General features: G+C 40.6%; 1 protein-coding gene across 1 annotated transcript in view; it reads left to right on the top strand.

Moving 5' to 3' along the window:
* Positions 1 to 18,680, top strand: part of LOC132994563 (melanoma receptor tyrosine-protein kinase-like) — a 37,437-nt gene that overhangs the window by 2,963 nt on the left and 15,794 nt on the right. The window contains exons 2-3 of the mRNA XM_061064995.1: positions 15,753 to 15,904; positions 17,192 to 17,399. Coding sequence (XP_060920978.1) covers positions 15,753 to 15,904; positions 17,192 to 17,399 — 360 coding nt within the window. The remainder of the gene's footprint in view (positions 1 to 15,752; positions 15,905 to 17,191; positions 17,400 to 18,680) is intronic.

The raw sequence follows: 18,680 nt of genomic DNA, 5'->3' as shown, positions 1-18,680 counted from the left end.
TGTGTGTGTGTGTGTGTGTGCGTGTCAGTAATACCTGAAAACAGCTGATGGCTCTGTCTCTTTGTCTTGACAACAATTGGATAATGTTGAGGACTTTTAATGGCAGTGTTTGTGTGTTTTCCTTGTTTTCAATAGACTGTTGTCGTCGCATTGTTAGACGCTCTGCGGACAACGACGGACAGAAGCATCAGGCTGAGGCCCACGTCAGAGATAAGGGTTCAAATTCCCCAATTAAGACAGCCAATCAAAGAGAAGGAATCTAAGATGATACTACACGATACGATAACATATGATACGTCATGATTAGGGCCCGACCGATATGCGATTTCTAGGGCCGATACCGATATTGGGTACAGAGAAATCAGATGCTGAGATATCGGCCGATATCTTTCACAGATTTCTGTTCAATCTGTAGAGATAGATAGATTTAGATAAACACATTAATTGAGTTGATCCCTCAAATGCAGTAATTAAACACTTGTGGAAAAGGTACATAATGACAACAAGATGGTCACTGAACTGGGACGTAACTGTAATAACTGTGCATGATGTACGTGCATCACCGCTTTACACTCTGGAGAGTGATGATGCTTGTTGTAATCCATGTAGCACACTATGCTGGTGACATTGTTAATATCAGTAATTCATTGAGCTCTGGCTGAGATCAGAGGTTCAACTTTTGACCTGAACTATGAAGTCTTAAACATTAACGGAGTGGAACAAATACAACTTTTCTTTTACCCATGATGCACTGTGTCCAAACCCTGTGCTTGTATCTGGTCCATGTGCCTTCGCTTTCTTTTTATTTACAACCTGATAATTTAAAATTTTGTGTCTTTCCATAACACTGACTTTTTCTGATTGGTGGAGAGATTTCAGTGATTATAATCTGCACATTCAGCATTCTTGTGTTTGGCTTGTTTCTCTGTTTGAACAGACTCATCAGTGATGCAATCATTAAGGCGGAGTGTGTGTTCACTGAGTGTTCAGATCAGATTGTGTTATTTACTGAGTGTTCAGATCAGATTGTGTTATTTACTGAGTGTTCAGATCAGAGTGTGTCTGATTTTCTGTTTGTTTTTATGGTAAAGTTGAGTTTATCCCGGACTGTTTTGTCTGCACAGAGTTTGACCTTCAGTCTGCAACAGAAACTTCCAACAAGTGTGTGTGTGTGTGTGTGTGTGTGTGTGTGTGTGTGTGTGTGTGTGTGTGTGTGTGTGTGTGTGTGTGTGTGTGTGTGTGTGTGTGTGTGTGTGTGTGTGTGTGTGTGTGTGTGTGTGTGTGTGTGTGTGTGTGTGTGTGTCAGCCTTACTCCCATTGAGTTTGACTTTTGGGAAAGACCTTGGCAGTGTGTTTGTGCATGTCGGTGTGTTGCTTGGGAGGCAGCCCCGTGGTATCCATGGTAACACTATTAGCATACCCAGTTGTATTGACTGAATAAACTATGAAAACATTCAGCCAGAGGACACACTGTGCTCAGCAGGCTGTGTGGACGGATTATCAGACAATCCCCCCCCCCCCCACACAAAAAAAAAAAAAAAAAAACCACTGAAAGACCCCCTGCACGACTGCAAACTGATTTGCATGTTTTTTGTGGTCATTTTGGGTTTCTTACACTTTTTTGTCTGTACGGTTCATTTTTATTTCTCAATAGTTTAACTTCTCTTAATTGTAGTTCTACATCTCTTTAGGGAAGTTTTGCGTTTCTTTGGGATCGTTTTGCATCACTAAAATGTTTTATTTCTCTTTGTGATCATATTGCGTTTCTCTGTGATGGTATTGCACCTCATAATGGTTTAATGGTCGCTTTACATCACTAACGGGTAGATTTGATCCGTTTAATGAGTTTTGTCATCACCTTATTGTAATTCTATCGATTAATCTGGTAATTAATCGATTCATTGGATAACAGTTATTGCATGCTCAGCAATTTTTTTCATCAAATCACTTTTACTTAAATTAAGACGAAAGTGATAAATAAGGCTGATTTCTGAAATGAACAACTAAATGTCGCGTCCCTTTTTGGAAAATAACACGTTCTCTTGCTTTTTTAAAACTTACAATTGTTTTTTTTTGGATTCTGATCTCAATTTGTCGGCTGTGATAATGCAATTACACCTGTTGTGGGACCAACCTAATCGTAAAACCACCTCTGAAGGTGTGATTTATCAGATATTTTCATTTGTTTGCTATGTGTAGGTTGTCTTTTCTTTGACGACGTTACATCAACGTTATATACTGATAAAAAAATCTGAGCAGGTGGAGACGAGGCCGTGCAGCATGTGTTCTCTGACTAGTTGAGCCTGTCTGTCTGAGTTTTACCGAGTCATCAGTCAACCTGTGGTCACATTTAGTCCTTTTAATGAAGTCGAGGCATGACTTAAAATAACAGAGTGTAGTTTCTCAGCAGTGACAGAAACGGAGCGTCGCATCTTAAGCGCTGGAGGTGTGACCTGAGGGTTCGAGGATGGAGGGCGTGGTTCATCCCTCGGGGCAATTTGATAAATTCATGACATTAAGCTGTACAAAATAAATTACCTCGACTTTTCTTGGCGTGACCTGGAGTCGCAGCACCAGTGCAGCCTGGGGGATTTCAGACCTGGAATGTGAAGAATGTCAATAATGGAGCTTAGAAACTGTTAGCAGGATTATACAGGCTGCTCGCGCTCTCTTACTGTAACATGTAAACGCGGAAACAAGAGAAGAAAACAACTCTAACCTGGGGTTGACTCTTTCATTGAAATACTGTTAACCCTGATCACACAGAGCTCCACCTGTCTGCTGTAGTCACACGTTACAGTACCTGCTGCAAACAGTCCTTCTAAACCTGCCGTTTTTGATATTTGTAGTTGATTGATGTCTATTTTGAACTTCAGAAGGTGTTGGATCAGTGTTTCTTTAATTTCGGTGAATTTCGGCCGCACGCTCACTTGCTCTTTCTTGGAGTAGAAAACAGAAGGGGCGCTGGTAGTCCAGTGATAAGTGCGTGCGCCCATGTGCGGAGGCCAAGGTCCTCCAGGGAAAACGGCCCGGGTTTGAATCCGACCTGCGGCTCATTGCCCTCATGTCATTCCGCACTCTCGCGACCTGATGTCTGACTCTATCCGCTGTCCTATCTCTAAAATAAAGACATAAAAATAAATCTTTTGAAAAGCACAAAAACTAGATCTGGTCACAAGAGCAAAAGTTTTGTAATTAAACGAGTCTGTTGAAGTGAAGGAGTTAGTTATTGGCGGACTTGCTTCAGTCCTGTTATTTTAGCTCATGCATAAGCTCGTCCACAAAACCTCTGATCGTGGTTCTGATTTTTCCAGCTTGCAGACAGCGAGTGTGTTTAAATGGACTTAGAGTACCCCAGTTATTAGCCTTATACTAAACATATTCAGGATATGGCGTTTACATGCACGCAGAGAGAAGTGATTATTCATATCCCTGTATACATGATAAGTAGTATCCTCGTTCCTGATCACTGCATCTTATTTGTGCAGGCGCCTGTCATGTTTATATAGGGATATGATGCTAACATGCACAAACACAAAAACCTGTTTAAAACCACCAGGATACGCACGGCCATGTGGACGCACTCACTGACACAAAGCTGTTTTAAAATCGGAGAGGTTGGTAGAAATTTAGAGTCTTTACTCTCTGACTTAGGTCATATAAAAAAAAATCCTTCATCTCGGTTTCTTGTAGTGACAGTGAGAATTTGAGTTGTGCATCCACATTTTTATCACATTTGAATATCTGTATGACCTCGACCTGGGATGGACGTGAGGGGACGTGTCCTCTGTCTGTCACCAGAGCAGATTATAACTGTAAGCAGGTTATAAAAAAAGAAAAAAAGAAAACAGGAGCTGCTCGGTCGTTGGAATTTTCCTTGAACGGCAGCAAAGTGAGAGAGAAGCAGCAGCTTCAGCCTGACAGGCAAGCAGAGTCTCGCTCTGACCTGCACACACTGCTGCAGGCAGGACGCACACACACACACACACAAACACACACTAGTCCATGACCTGACATGTGCGGCAAACACTCACACATGCACGGTGCAGATTTTATGATTTGTTTTTGATCGGGAGCTCGTTTGTTCGGGAGTTTTCATTCAGTTTTTCTTTTCCGCTCTTACAGGATCATGTTTCTGTTCGCAGCTGAGAGACAAAAAAAAAATCATGTTTGCACTCCGGCAAAGGTTAGACGTTTTTCATTGGTGCAGAGCAGAACAAAGCTGACAGAAGCAGCTGGACGGGTTTTCATTATTTTCATAAATCATCATTATGATCTGCAGAACCTTTTTCCCGATTGATGCAGACTGATATCTCCTGTGTAATGATGAATCAATCCTTAATTCTCACTCAGATTTTTCACACTTTAGATGATGCTGATCATTAACTATCCTCTTCTTTTTAACTCACAGAATGTTGTCAAGCTTCCAGGTGTGTGTGAGAACAAATGTCTGAGGCTCTTATGAAGCACAGAAGCTAGCAGACACTGAATCTGATTGAAAAAAAAACTGAAACTGAAATGTGATTTTCTCAAACCTGCTGAGTGTGTGTTCAACAGGACTAGTCTCTCAGCTGGTTGAGACATTCCTGAAGAGAGAGTGTGTGTGTTTGTTTGTTGTGTGGGTGTGTGACACAGACAAGGTCGCTGTGTTCCTGCCATGGCATTCTGCAGGACAACATTATGTCTGTCTCCCCCATCTGAGGCCTATTTTCCCCCCAAAAGTCCCCGAACACAAACAGTTGTGTTAAAAACAAACTGTGCTCCAAAAATATGTGCATGTGAGTGGTACGTGTTCAAGCAATGCGTTCTGTCCTGTATGGATTGTAGTGAATATGATGGAAGCAAGGCAGAAGTCAGATGATGTAATGTTACGCGTGATAAGAAGGTCTGCGAGGATAGAAGGGTCAGAAAATCATCAGACTGTCAGACCTGTGTTCATGTCGTGTGCTTATTTACCGTAAAACCTGGAATATAAGGATCACCTATGTCTGGTTTTTTGGGGGGGGGGGGGTCTCTCAGAGTGAAAAAGGTTTCAAATGTCTTCCTGTGTGATTATTTCCTATGTGTTCATCAAAGTCCACAACACTCCCTTTGTGTGCAGCCATGTAGCTCTTTTAGAACCATCTGTTTTCACCATGTGGAGTTTTGATCCTGCTAAAGCTAGCTGCTGTACGCTAGATGAGCTCTCAGCCTATACGGTGACATTGATAGTTGTGAAGTACAGACCCACAGTCTGCGAGTGTCTCCTCTGGTCACTTGTTGTCTTTAACTGGGGAGACTTTTCAATCAAATCCAGCGCTCTACAAGCTTTATTTACTGAACCACTGTTTGCTTTAAATGCACCGTTATGAACTCATGATGGACAACCTAGCTGCTAGCAATATATGATGAATAGTGCAAAATTTCTCAACAGGTGGAGTGCACAGTAGGGTGATGGTGACGGCTGCACTTGCGTTCATGATGCTGCATGTAAATGGCGAGGATTTAGATAGATGCTTGAGCCATACGTCTGGTTTGAAATAGAGCTCTGGTTATCAGAAGCTTTGAGAATGAAAATGAATTTCAGTCTATCAATTAACATTTTTTTAAGATATTTCAAATCGCTGGTGCAGTATCCACAAAGTTGGAATATTCTTTTTTCTACATCTCCTCCCTCACTGAAACACTTGTAAAATTATCTGTTTTATTAGCTGAAAGTGGGAAAGACAACAGCTACGGAAAGGACAAAGGTAACTCATTTAAAAGACATATGGAGGAAGTTAGACAAGCACTCAACATATAAAAGAAATCAGACTGAATCAGCCCGTCATTAAGGGGATTTTCTTTTCTGTACTTAATGTTTTGTGGACTTGATTCTGAAACTTCATCAAGAAGAGCATACTTAATGACTGTATGGATGATTAATTTTTAGTTGGTTGAAGAAAAACGGGGTGTAGTCGATAGAGTGGACTAATATTAGAGCTGTCTGATGAGATATGAATATGTTTTTTAGTTATGTTGATGAATTTTGACAATACTGAAGTTGAGCTTCTGGTTGCCTTCCAAAGTTTTTTTAACATTGTAGTCATGCACGCACACACTAGACGACGCGGTCACACCGTCAGACCACCCACCTGCTGTTTGTAGGAAGATCGCACAGACACGAGATCTCACGGAAACTCGCGTGATCAAACGTGACTTCAGAAGCAAAACAAATATGGAGGACTAGCGAGTTCCTGCCATGTGAGAAAAACAATCAAATGTAAAATAAGAAACCCCAAAAAAACCCAACCCAGCATTGTATAATATTTCATACTGACCACACATGAATATAGGATGCACTTTTAAGGTAAATATTTCATTAACACTGATTATGACGGCAGCTGGGACTTAAATGTCACATTGATTTTTCCCCCCTGTGCCTGATAGCGGTTCTCCTGGTGTTGTGAAGTATGTGATTGGGCTCAAATGGGCATTTGATGTTTAAAAGAAAGAAAACTATTTTTTATCATGTGTGAATGTGTGGGCTTTATTATCTTTAATATGATGAAGGCGTTTCAAAAAAGAAAGCAGACATATTACAGACATGTCAACGAACATGTCATCATAGTGAGTTCTTATTATGATGATTTAGTTTTAATTAGTTATTTGATGATACATAAAGGGGTATATAGTCGTGATTGACAGCTGACAAATGAGGCTCCTGCGTTGCTCTGTGCACCGTAGAGAGCAGAGGAGGAACAGGTGTGGCTCATAATGGATCTATTCTGTCTTTTTCAGAGAGAACATGTTGTTAAAAACACGTCCTGCTTCAGACCGTCAACCAGACGTTATGAACTGAAACAGTTTAAAGCACAGTTCAGTCATCTGTTTCTCTCCAAATCAATTCAAATGTCAATAAAAACGCTTTAGCACAGTTTAAAATCTGATGGTTGAGCGAGCAGAACGATCAAAGGCTGTCATTGATTTATGTGAAGAGGAGTTCCAGGAGGACGGCGAGCTGCAGGCAAGGTGACTGCAGGTCAAACACTCAACGTATCGATCTCTAAACACGAGCTTTTAATGGATTCATATCTTTATGGTGTGCTGTGTTTATTGTGTTCCGTTTCAGCTTCAGTCAGAATCAGAGTGAACATCTGTTATTTTGGAGCCACTTTGGTGCAAATGAAGGAAAAAACTTTTTTAAAACAATTACGAAAACAAACAGAAGAAGAATGAAACAACCGGTTCAATCAGATCATCTCAGAATCAATGTATCCATCAGAAATAAACATTCATGAAGGGTTGGCTTTGTACACGTTCCCTCCACTGTTTCATCTCCAAGTTGAATAAATCACACACACTGAATCTTTTATCTGTTTTCTTTGAAAACAGTTGAAGGATTCAAACACTGGGAGGATAATTACTGTTAATAATGAGACTAACTCACCCGGTTTCTCGTAAATGTTCTCCCTGCAGGCAGGTTTCTGATCGCAGCCAAAGATTGTTTATGGAGGTGAAAAGCTTCACTCGGTGACAATTTGAAAGGATCAGGAAAGGTGGAGAAAGATCACAGACCACTCAGTGAAAGTATAAATACCTCACCAGTAATTATACGTTAAAGTGCATCAAAGACATGAAGATGATTTCTCTTTTATTTTTTCAGAGTTTAAATTTTTTTTTATCCGAGCTAATTATTAATTATGATAACTTCTTGACTCGGTATCCTGATATTTTACATGTGGTGTAAGCCAGGAAAGGAAAAAGTAGACCAATCACAGGGCTTGTTGTCTGTGTCGTTTCAACGCATAGTTTTTGAGGAAGTGCACGTCATATGGCTTCTACGTATAGTACAGGGCTACGAGAACCTACGGCGTAGATTGGAAGTAGAAGTATAAATTAAGGCTTAATTGTCTCACAGTATTACTCCTTTACGCCTCCTTCATATTTACATCATCAGCAAGGTGCAAAAGTCCTGCACTGGCATGACTATGTGAAAGGGTCTAAACAAAACTACTAATCCAGGTGACCAGCAGCTCCTGTGTCCTGTGAGGTAAAGTTCATGTTTTTATCAATGTAGTCCGGTGTGTTTGTAGAGAGTGATGTCACAGCTGTTTGTGGTTAAAAAACAAACCTTCCTCTGTAACAAAAAGGTCTCTCTCTGGTCGTTTCTGTAATTTTGTCAGACACTTTGAATAACAATCTGAGCCTCTCGGGGACAAAAACAACAACTTTTAGTGGACACACTTTGATCCATTAAGGATTATGTTGCAGACATTACAGTGTGTTTCAATGCTGCAGGATCAGCTCATCTACTGGAGACATTCTAAACATTTTCTGCTTTTAAATCATAAAAAAAAAAAAAAAGATTTCAGACCTGAAAATCCTAGGAGACAAACACATTTCTGAGAGTTGACATCATGCCTTTAAAGCTCTGTGTTTTTATCTTTCTTAAAAAAAAAACAACAGAAATGTGTTTGAAGGTCGCAGGCAGGAACACTCTCCATCTTCGTCTTCTCTGTTTTCTTCTTCTCTCCCCTCTGATCTTTTATGAAGACTGATTTCGCTCCGCCGCCCTGCGAACAAGCGGCCGCCACACTCTCCTCTGTATGTGGCTGTGTTTTCCTTTAATGCCTTCTCCCTGCTCTCAGAGGTATCAGCCTCTTCACTGCGGGTCATGTCAATCAAAGTGACAGGAAACAGAAAGACGGGAAGAAAATGTGTGAAGAAGAGACAGAGAAGAGGAATCTGTGTTGAGATTATGAGCTGACGTAATCATCTAGACCTCGACTCTTTTGGCATCATCAGACACTCTGTCAACACAAAATTAAACCTCCCCGACATTTCACTTCACTTCTACACATTTTGTTCATCGATAACCCGACACAGGAAGGACTTGTCCACATTTACACCAAAACAAACAACAATCAAGGGTCTGATTTAAACACTTGTGGAAAAGTTACCCAATGGTTTTGTACAATTTGGACTAAGTGCAGGAGTTTTCTTGTCACTTTTGATTGGTTCATTTCTCTCCTACACATTCTGTGATGAAATAGGTATATATATTTTATATGTCTCTCCCACACAGAGAGGGGGAGACATTGTTAACAAACTGCTGAAAAGAGGCCTTTTGGATTCATATACTCTAAAAATTGGAACCTTAGAGTTTAGCCTCTCAATCTGTTGTTTGATTTGTCTTAGGCTTTTAGTTGTTGTCTTATAAATAGTATAAGTATATTGTAAGTATCTCATTTGGGATGTGAGTGGGCTACACATGAGTGTTGTCACAGTTCCGGTATACTCCCTGCTTTCCTCCCACTTTCATTAACAAATGAGTGATGACTCGCTGTGAGTAGGAGTGTACTCAGCTTTTTCTAATCTGTACCTGTACTGTTTTACTCCAAGGAAGATGCAGTGCCTCGAAATGTTAGTCCTTTGCACCTGAATAAATTTGCCTTAAGTGATTTGTGTGCTCCAGTACTTTCTGTGGATCCTGTCTGAGAGAAGGATTCCACTGAATTATATTTTTTGAACGTCTAAGGTCCTCCTATAAGAGCACTGACCTCCATATGTGGAGTGGCTGAAGCGCAAGAGTTTTCTTCTACTTGAACAGAATGTATTTTTATTTTTTTTCAACTTTTTGACGACCTTTATTCTCATTATTAAAAGTCAGTGTACCATCACTTTTATTCTGAAGCTGTTCTCTTAAAACATCACATCAAGTTTGTAGATGTTGTCTTCAGGTTAGTTTGGGTTCAGATTGAGGTCTTCAGGTTGTAGCTGCTGCAGGGTCCAGCAGGCAGCTGATTGGTCGACTCAGACTGTCAGCAAGTGGACGAACGCTGCCGGTGCTAGAAGACAACATGTTGACAGTTATAATGGAGAACAGTGACTGTGGTGTCAGAGAGCAGCTCCTCCATTATTACCCATAATTCAATCAGAGACAGTGAAGAGTGCCTCAGTGAGCAGCACATTCCTCTGACCGACACACACACTCACACACACACACACACACACACACACACACACACACACACACACACACACACACACACACACACACACACACACAAACGCACAGACACACTGAGACCGTGTGAGTGTGCAGGTACACGCCTCAGTGTTTTATCTCACCCTCCATCTCTTGAAGGTTGTGAAACAGACACATTCTTTTCTCCTCTCTGAGCTCTGATTGGCTGCTGCTGCGATTATGATCAGAACTTCCACAGGAGTTAAATAAACATCGAACATCATTAAAGAACCCATAGCAGAAAAATAAAACCTTCAAAAGAGTGATGTTTTTTCTTTCTCCAGCGACAGAATAGGATTTGTTCCTCTTTGTTTAACTCGGTCAGAATTTGACAGTTTATCACGTTTTGAAATCGTTATTTGACGGCGGGACGATTTCATCCGTGACTCTTACATGAGCTCATTGCTGCTATCTGAGCTCACTGATTCCCGGGAAAAACACACAATAACTCCACGACACCCAACATAACCAATCACCGCTTTGAAAACGTTTCAAAAATAATAACAATTCAAAAAAACAACAAACACAAACAGTTAACAAAGCAGAAGGTAACAAAACATGCTCAAAAACAGGAAATAATGAACAAAAATTAAAAAGAAACAAACATGCTAACAACAACAAACGTGCTAACAACAACAAACATGCTAAAGCAACAAATGTGCAAAAACAACAAACGTGAAAAAACAACAAGCATGCTAACAACAAAAAACTTGCTAACAAACGGGCAAAAAACAACAAAGCAACAGGAAACAAAGTAATCATTTAAAGAGCCCATATTCTGCCCTTTTTGGGGTTCGTATATTTAATCTATGTACCTACTAAAGTATGTTCACAATAGCTAAAGTTTGAATGTGTACTTGTCGCTCCATGCACCGGCTCGCTTCTGACTCTCTCTCTAAGGCTCTGAAGTGCCCACGTTCAGAGTCCCCACGTGTGCCAAGTCTGATCTGATTGGTCGGCCTGTCGGCTCTGCCGTAATTGGTCAGTCGCTCAGCACGGTTCTCGGAAATGTCACGCCCCTATTACCGGTAATGCAACCACTTTGGCTCCGAGTGGAGCAAAAACATTAGCACCTTAGCACTACTGTGCTACCGCAGGCTACGGCATATCGTGGGCGTGCTACAGAAGTTAATGGGCCTGCAACATGAGCTGCTGGGCTTACCACAACGAGCCAATGGGCTTAGATCAGTGATATCACACTGACAAGACGTCACACTGGCAAATTTTTTTCGAGGGGGGCTAGAACCGAGCGTTACGTGCAGCTAATGCTACAGCTAACAGGAGGACGTAGGAGAAGCCGCGTTTCCGCGTTTTGTTTTTTTTTGCACATAGATGTGCCTAAACATGCACAGGACACTTGGAAAACACACTAAAGAGCATATAAAACCAGAAAAAGCATAATATGACCCCTTTAACAAAGCAAAATGAACATGTAAAAATGAACAAAGGTGCAAGAATCAAAAATACAACAAAAATAAAACTGAGAAAAAAGCAACAAACGTGTAAAAGAAGCAAATAAAACAAAAGAAACAAACAGACAAAATACACATGACAAGAAAAAAGCAACAAAAAACATAAAAGCCAGTAAACCAGCTCTTTAAGAAAAAAATAAAAACACAGACAGAAACAGAAACAAGAACAAACAAGACTAGCCCGGAGGCTTGTCATAAAAGTAGAACTTTAAAGTCTGATATGATCAGAGTAATAATCAAATGATATCGATTCATGTTTTAATACCATGGCAACAGAACTATACAAGTTGTTTGCACACCAGTGCTGGGTTATGTCTTGTTTTTAATGATCAAACACACTGGACAAATATATGCTCTGGTACTCAAGCGTAGCCGATGTGTTTGTGCCACTCAAAAAGTGTGAAAGCATTTCCCTGTAATTTTGGATGGATTTATTTGCTTCCTCCTCACATTTCTAATGAAACAGATAAGATTTAGGGCGTGTTAATACTATTGGACATTAAGATAACAGAGATTGAACCCTCTGAAAACATGTGGTATCGAAAAGTATTGAAGTATCAAAAGTTTTGACAAACCTAAAAGCCGGTTGCTGAAGACATCTTTGTGTGTGTGTTTGTCAAACCTTGAATAAAGATTGAACCCGAATACAGATGACATGATTTCCAGTCAGAAATGTACCTATGTGACGCATGAACATTGTTTGGAGAGAGAGAGAGAGAGAGAGAGAGAGAGAGAGAGAGAGAGAGAGAGAGAGAGAGAGAGAGAGAGAGAGAGAGAGAGAGAGAGAGAGAGAGAGAGAGAGAGAGAGAGAGAGAGAGAGAGAGAGAGAGAGAGAGAGAGAGAGACAATGGAACAGTTAGTCCACACACACACAGGGAGGACTCCTTTCATATGCAGTGTGCCCTACGACAGCTGAGGATGTCATCTAAGAAACGATCTGACAGATCAGACCTGTTCCTTAACACAGTGTGTGTGTGTGTGTGTGTGTGTGTGTGCGTGTGCATGCATTAGTGTTTTTATTTCTCTGCTTTTTCATAGAGTTCACATTTAGTTGGTGTAAAGGCTGCTTATTAGTTTTTATTAAGCGCTTATTAGTCACGTATTCCACATGACCATAGTCAATAGCTAATAGGCCATTAACTACGAGTTTGACCTCAATACCCTCCTTACTGCTTATTGATAGTAAGTTAGGAAGTTGTTGGAAATGTATTTTGATATATGCTTTGCTTAGCTCTATAGGAACAAACTAAGCAAAGCATATGAAGATCATGTTCAACAACCTCCTAACTTATTATCAATAAGCAGTAAGGAGGGTATTGAGGGCAGACTCGTAGTTGATAGCCTATTAGCTTTGACTATGGTCATATAGATAAGGTACTAAGCACTTAATTATGACTAATAAGCATCCATTATGCTGCTAATTAGAATCCTAATAAGCTATAGTGAATATTGTGACCTTCATTTAAAGTGTTCCCGCCGTTTGAATTCATGACAAAACTTTTGTCATCGTTTGGTGGTAAATATATCAACGTTGATTGACTCTGGAGGTGTTTTTGTGCCTCACTCCAACCAAACCTCATTCAAAAAGTTGTCACTTCAGGAAACAGGTGAATCTTGTGTCTGTTTTGGTTGTCAGATCATGAACTCTCTTGATCTCGTTCTGAGGCTCGTTGACGTGCACAAACTGCCATAGTTAAATATTTATGTGAAACAGATAAGGTGAAGATGAGGAGGAAGAGAACGGAGAGAGGGGGGGGGGGGGGGGGGTGAAGATGAAGTGGGAGGATGTTGAGTGAGGGAGTTGAGGGGAACAGGAAAGGAAATTAGGGAGGAGGGAGGAGACCACAGGGAGGAGGCCACAAGAGAAGACATGAAGAAGGTTTAATAGTCTTAAAGATAATTGTTATGAGATCAAGACTTGAACTGATGATGTCATTTATACATTAACGTTCTGACATCACACATTAATAATCTGTATTCAATCAAAAGAGAGAGAGGGGATGTGTGTCCAGATGTGTTCAGCTCCCCCGAGGCTCTGTCCAATGGGCTACCTAAACATTTTGGGTTTAAGCCAATCAGAGAGAGAGGCAGAGAGCAGTGCAGGCTGCACAGCTGTGTTGTCTTTGTGACATCACAGCGGGGATGCCGGCCAATAGGAATGCAGCCAGAGTAACAGAAAGGGAGGAAAGTTCAGAGTGTCACTATATGAAATTAAATCTTCTTTATCTCTCTGACGACACTCCTTATTTAATCTCTAATCCGAATCATATTTCACATGTCTCTTGAGTTCCACTTTAATTCTTGTTTTGTGACAGCCGCCCTGACTGTCAAATTGAACTTTTTCTTTTCACACTGCGCCACACCTGCTTTTAAAAAGTAAGGATGTACTGATTTGTATTACAAAATGTGACCTTTGAGGCATTTTTTGGGGTCATATTTATCTTGTGTTTATGATGGGCCATTGCTCTCTGACTTTAAAACGAAAAATAAAAATTCAGATTACTTCTTTTAAAACATTTTTTTAAGTGTTTGTGTTTAAATGGATCTTCATGTTTTTGTAATGTCAATACTTTACCTTAAGTGCAGGACAAGAAAACAAAGTCAAAATGCAGAAGCAGACACACGTGATCCCGTTAGTTTAAAACTATAAAAGCAGGAGTATTCATATTTTGCAACAAAAGAGTTCGACTTCTGTACTTTGTGACGTTGCGTTGGTGTCGCTCTGCCTCTTTTGCTTAGAGCTGTCTTTGAGAGTTTTGTGTAGAAGTGTTTTTAGACTTTTTAATCCAAACTGTTTTTTATTGGTTTTTGCACAGAAATGTACAGTGTTACAACAATCACCAAAGTTAGTGTATTTGAATATAAAAAATTATATCACACTGAGAAAGCTGAGTTTGAGGAGTTCCAATGTGTTCTTGTTCAGCAGATGATTTTAGTCTCACACACACACACACACACACACACACACACACACACACCCCATCAAAAATGTGTACGTATTTGCAGTACTTTGGGACATATATTTGATCTTTTATTTCTGCTCATCAGTCAGGATGTCCACTTGGTCACACAGACTTGTTCTGAGTAATCAGAGTCGCATTGTTGCTTTAAAGGACACGGTGTGTTTCCTGCTGAATCAGATCAGGTGTGTAGAAACCTGCAGGACAGGTGAACTGGTTTTCACATCAAACATCTTTTTATCTGATCTCCATCCCTCACCAGGTGAATATTTCCTCAGGTGTCTGTAGAGAGTTTGTCACTGACACACTTATCCTGTAGAGTTTCATTCCTCTGCAAGCAGCTGTGGAACTCGTTCTTCTTTTAACACCCCGTCACACCTCTCCGCTGCACCCTGATGAGTTTCTATAAATACTTTCATGTGATGACTTCATATCTGCAAACAAAACCGTGTCACCTGCTGTCCCTGAACTCCACCTGGATGTTTCCACGAAAGCTGACGATGATGCGCCGCAGCCTCAGAGGTTCAAACGTTTAACATTCAGAACTCAAAGTCTGGACTTAAAAAACATGAATTTAAAAATATTGAAAGTTTTATGTTTGATTCAATTTTGTTTTATTTCTTCTCCAGGAATCAGAAGGAAACAAAGCAAATAAAAAAAATAATTTTTACTTTGTAGTTCAGACAAACCCTTAAAACTGCAGGAGAAATGTTCCTCCTGTGCCTGCAGTGATATTTTTTTTTTTTTTTTACAGTATTTTACTTATCCATATCCTAGAATCTAAACAACCTACCCTATAAATACATACTTATAAGTAAGTAACTCATGTAGGTCAATAATCCATAATAATTAAGGGGGAAAATCAGCATGATTTTTTAATGTGAATTTCCTCGTCCTATTAGACAGAACTAAACAATCCTCAAACTCTTAAAACACAGTGTGTTTCATTTTGGTTTTTGTATATAAGAAACTATGTTACTTGAGTTATTTTTCTTAAGCTAAAATAACTCAACATGCAACATGAGCTCTTGTTTTGAAACATCCGAAAAATAAAACTTTAATTCTACTCTTCATGACTTTATTAAAGCTAACAGTGTTGAACTTTATTATTTTAAAAACTGAACTAGATTCAGGTAAATTGTGTCGATATCATCATATTAGGATATCTTAAAGATTCTTTTGAGGCTGAACTTGAGTTGTGAAGATGGATTTCTCATTTTCACCAATAAAAAACAAGCTTTGGAAGCATTAGCACCCTCCAGTGGCCATCAGAGAAAGCAAAATTGAAGAAAAAAATGACCGACAACATTTGTGTGTTTGTGTGTGTTTCAGTGTGTCAGGGGATGAGTAACCAGCTGACGCTGTTGGGGACTAGTGAATATCACTACGACAACATGGTGAGGATGTACTCCAACTGCTCCGTGGTCCTGGAGAACCTGGAGGTCACCTACACCCTGGAGCACCAGGACCTATCCTTCCTCCAGGTCTGTGCCAGACTTGTCATAATTCTAAGTGCAGCTGCGGAGCATCGCTTGTTTCAGCAGTTGATTGTTTTTTCAGTCAAACACACTTTAATCGTTACCAGAATCATCCTTCAGCGTATTTCCAGCAGCTGTGAAAACTCACTCGAGACGTCTTCCCTCTGAGCGGCTGCAAATGTGAGCAGGGAGCGTTTTCTAAAACTCTCTTCCTGTTGCATTTGAGGACGCACTGACATCTGTAAACTGATGATTTTCCGCCAAACAGCTTCTCCTTTGGAAGTCATGGGGGATGTTTTTAAAAAAACAATAAAGTTTACAGGTCAGAGTGTCCGACTACATAACAGTTCAGAACAGCATCTGGTCACAGCTGCATTGTGGGGCAACAATAATGTCACTGTGTGTGTGTGTGTGTGTGTGTGTGTGTGTGTGTGTGTGTGTGTGTGTGTGTGTGTGTGTGTGTGTGTGTGTGTGTGTGTGTGTGTGTGTGTGTGTGTGTGTGTGTGTGTGTGTGTGTTAACTGTGTCTCTAACTGTCGAGCAAATTTCAAGAATACTCAGAAATTCATGATTGGACTAACTCATGTAAGACTGAGTATTTGGGCTAAAAGGGAGACTTACATTTGACAAGAAACAAAACTAAAGTCAGAAATATTACCCAGAAGAAAAGCCTTGTATCTGTACCTGCAGTTGGTGTTTTTATCGAACTATACTTTTTACTTGGACGGAACATTATCACACTATCATTAGCACCCGGACTTTAAAGAAACCTTAAATTGGGGCTATTCAGAAGAAAACAACACACAAGGTGATAGTTTTTGATCATCAGGAACTACATCACACTGGATAGATGCAAAAGATATCGGCGGTTACATCTCTGAGCAATTCAAATGGTGTTTGTTGTACAGCAGGACCCAATACAACAAATCATCAAATCAATGGATCCTCACACGATGGACATTCAGAGAGCACAACGTCTCTGACCTCGATGCCCTGCGCCTGACATAACGCCATCTGATTTGCCCGGAGATTTAACCATGGATATCTTTGCATCTGTCCAGTGTGATTAGTGAAACATTTCTCCTACATTTTCTACTTTATATTTAAAAAAATTCTGAGTTACCTTTGAATTTACTGCTCCTTTTTATTTATTTATTCATTTATTTTTCGACTGGCCCTAATATGATGTCGTACCAAAAAGTGGTTTCCAAAATAAAACATTTTTTACAACCACAGGCGTCGTTGAACCTTTAATGCTGCTGAATGATTTGAAAAATCTTTTGTCATTCCTCAGTCCATCCAGGAAGTCGGTGGGTACGTTCTGATCGCCATGAACAAGGCGGCAACCATCCCGTTGGTCAACCTGAGGCTGATCCGCGGACAGAACCTGTACGAGGGCCAGTTCGCTCTGCTGGTGATGTCCAACTACAACAGGAACCACTCGTCTGTGACCCTGAACTACACCAGCGGGCTGAGACAGCTGCAGCTCAGCAGTCTGACAGGTACACACTTAAACACACACTCACAACACAAAGTATGATACACACAAACTATTAGACACAAGGCAACACACTGAGTGTGTGGAGCCGGTGTAGTACAACCGGGCTACCAGCAATTAAACAGAACCCGTGAGGAGTTAAAGTCCCGAAGTGAAGATTCCAGTAAACAGTACACACATTAAATGGGTAGTTAGAATTGGCCCCCAGCAACCACACAAAGCTTGTGAGTAGTTTAGGGGGCCTCAGAGGGAAGATTCCAGTAAATACATCGATCCAATTGGTAGTTCAACCGAGCACCCAGCAATTATACTGATCCAGAGAATGCTTTAGGAGCTCCACAGTGTAGATTCCAGTTATAACAGATATCCAATTGATAGAAAATGGGGCTCCCAGTATGTTTACCAAGCCAGTGATTAATTTGAGGAGCCTTAGTGAAGATTACAGCAAATACACGCAGTCAATGTACAGTATGGTTGAAGGCAGCTCCCACCAATTATAGCAAGCCAGTGAGTAGTGTGAGGAGCCTCAGTGACGATTCCAGTAAATACACACAGCCAATGTGTAGTTCACTTGGGCTTCCAGCATTTATTTATAGGGCAGTGAGTAGTTCAAGGACCCTCGTAGTGGAGAATGGTCTGGGAATGTTCTGGTTTCCAAGTGTCTTCACAGAGCAGATTAGTGTTTCAAGGAGGCAGAGAGTGAACAGTGTATATCCCACTAGATATATCCACTACCCAAGGACGCAATCTGAGGGAAAGAAGAAGTTGGGATTTGTCGTTGTATGAAGCAGAAAGGAATAAGATGGCCTTCAGTTAATTGTGGTTCGGGCTTTAAAATATTAAATAAACCATTGCGCATTATTACTATGTGCATTTCTGTCAAAAAACATTTCAGTTTGACGTCCTTGTTGACAGAGAGATCAGCTGTGTATCTTCAGTGATTACTTACTTTCACAACTCTGTTTACTGCTCATTGTTTCCGCCTTATTTCATTTAACAAGCTGCTCAGGAGTATCTACTGTTGCTAAACGCGCTGGCAGCAGGCCGGCTGGGTGGAGTTGGTACAACCTTAAGTCAACCCCAGATTGTGCTCTGGCAGCAGGAAATAGACCTCACCCGTACTAGTTAAGTCTGATGACGTGGATGCTTGGCTGTGCATGAATCCAGGATTGTTTCAGAGTGATACCCAGCAGTATTAACTGTTCTTTCTGTGAGCTCTGTGAAGTGTTTCAGCTTGCTTGTGAGTCTGGTCCAATAAGATGACTTGTTTTTGAGTTACTTCCAC

The sequence above is a fragment of the Labrus mixtus genome, chromosome 19, assembly GCF_963584025.1.
Source record: "Labrus mixtus chromosome 19, fLabMix1.1, whole genome shotgun sequence".
Classification (NCBI taxonomy): Eukaryota; Metazoa; Chordata; class Actinopteri; order Labriformes; family Labridae; genus Labrus; species Labrus mixtus.
Note: the sequence above shows the minus strand (reverse complement) of the source record. Positions and strands in the feature narration are given on the sequence as shown.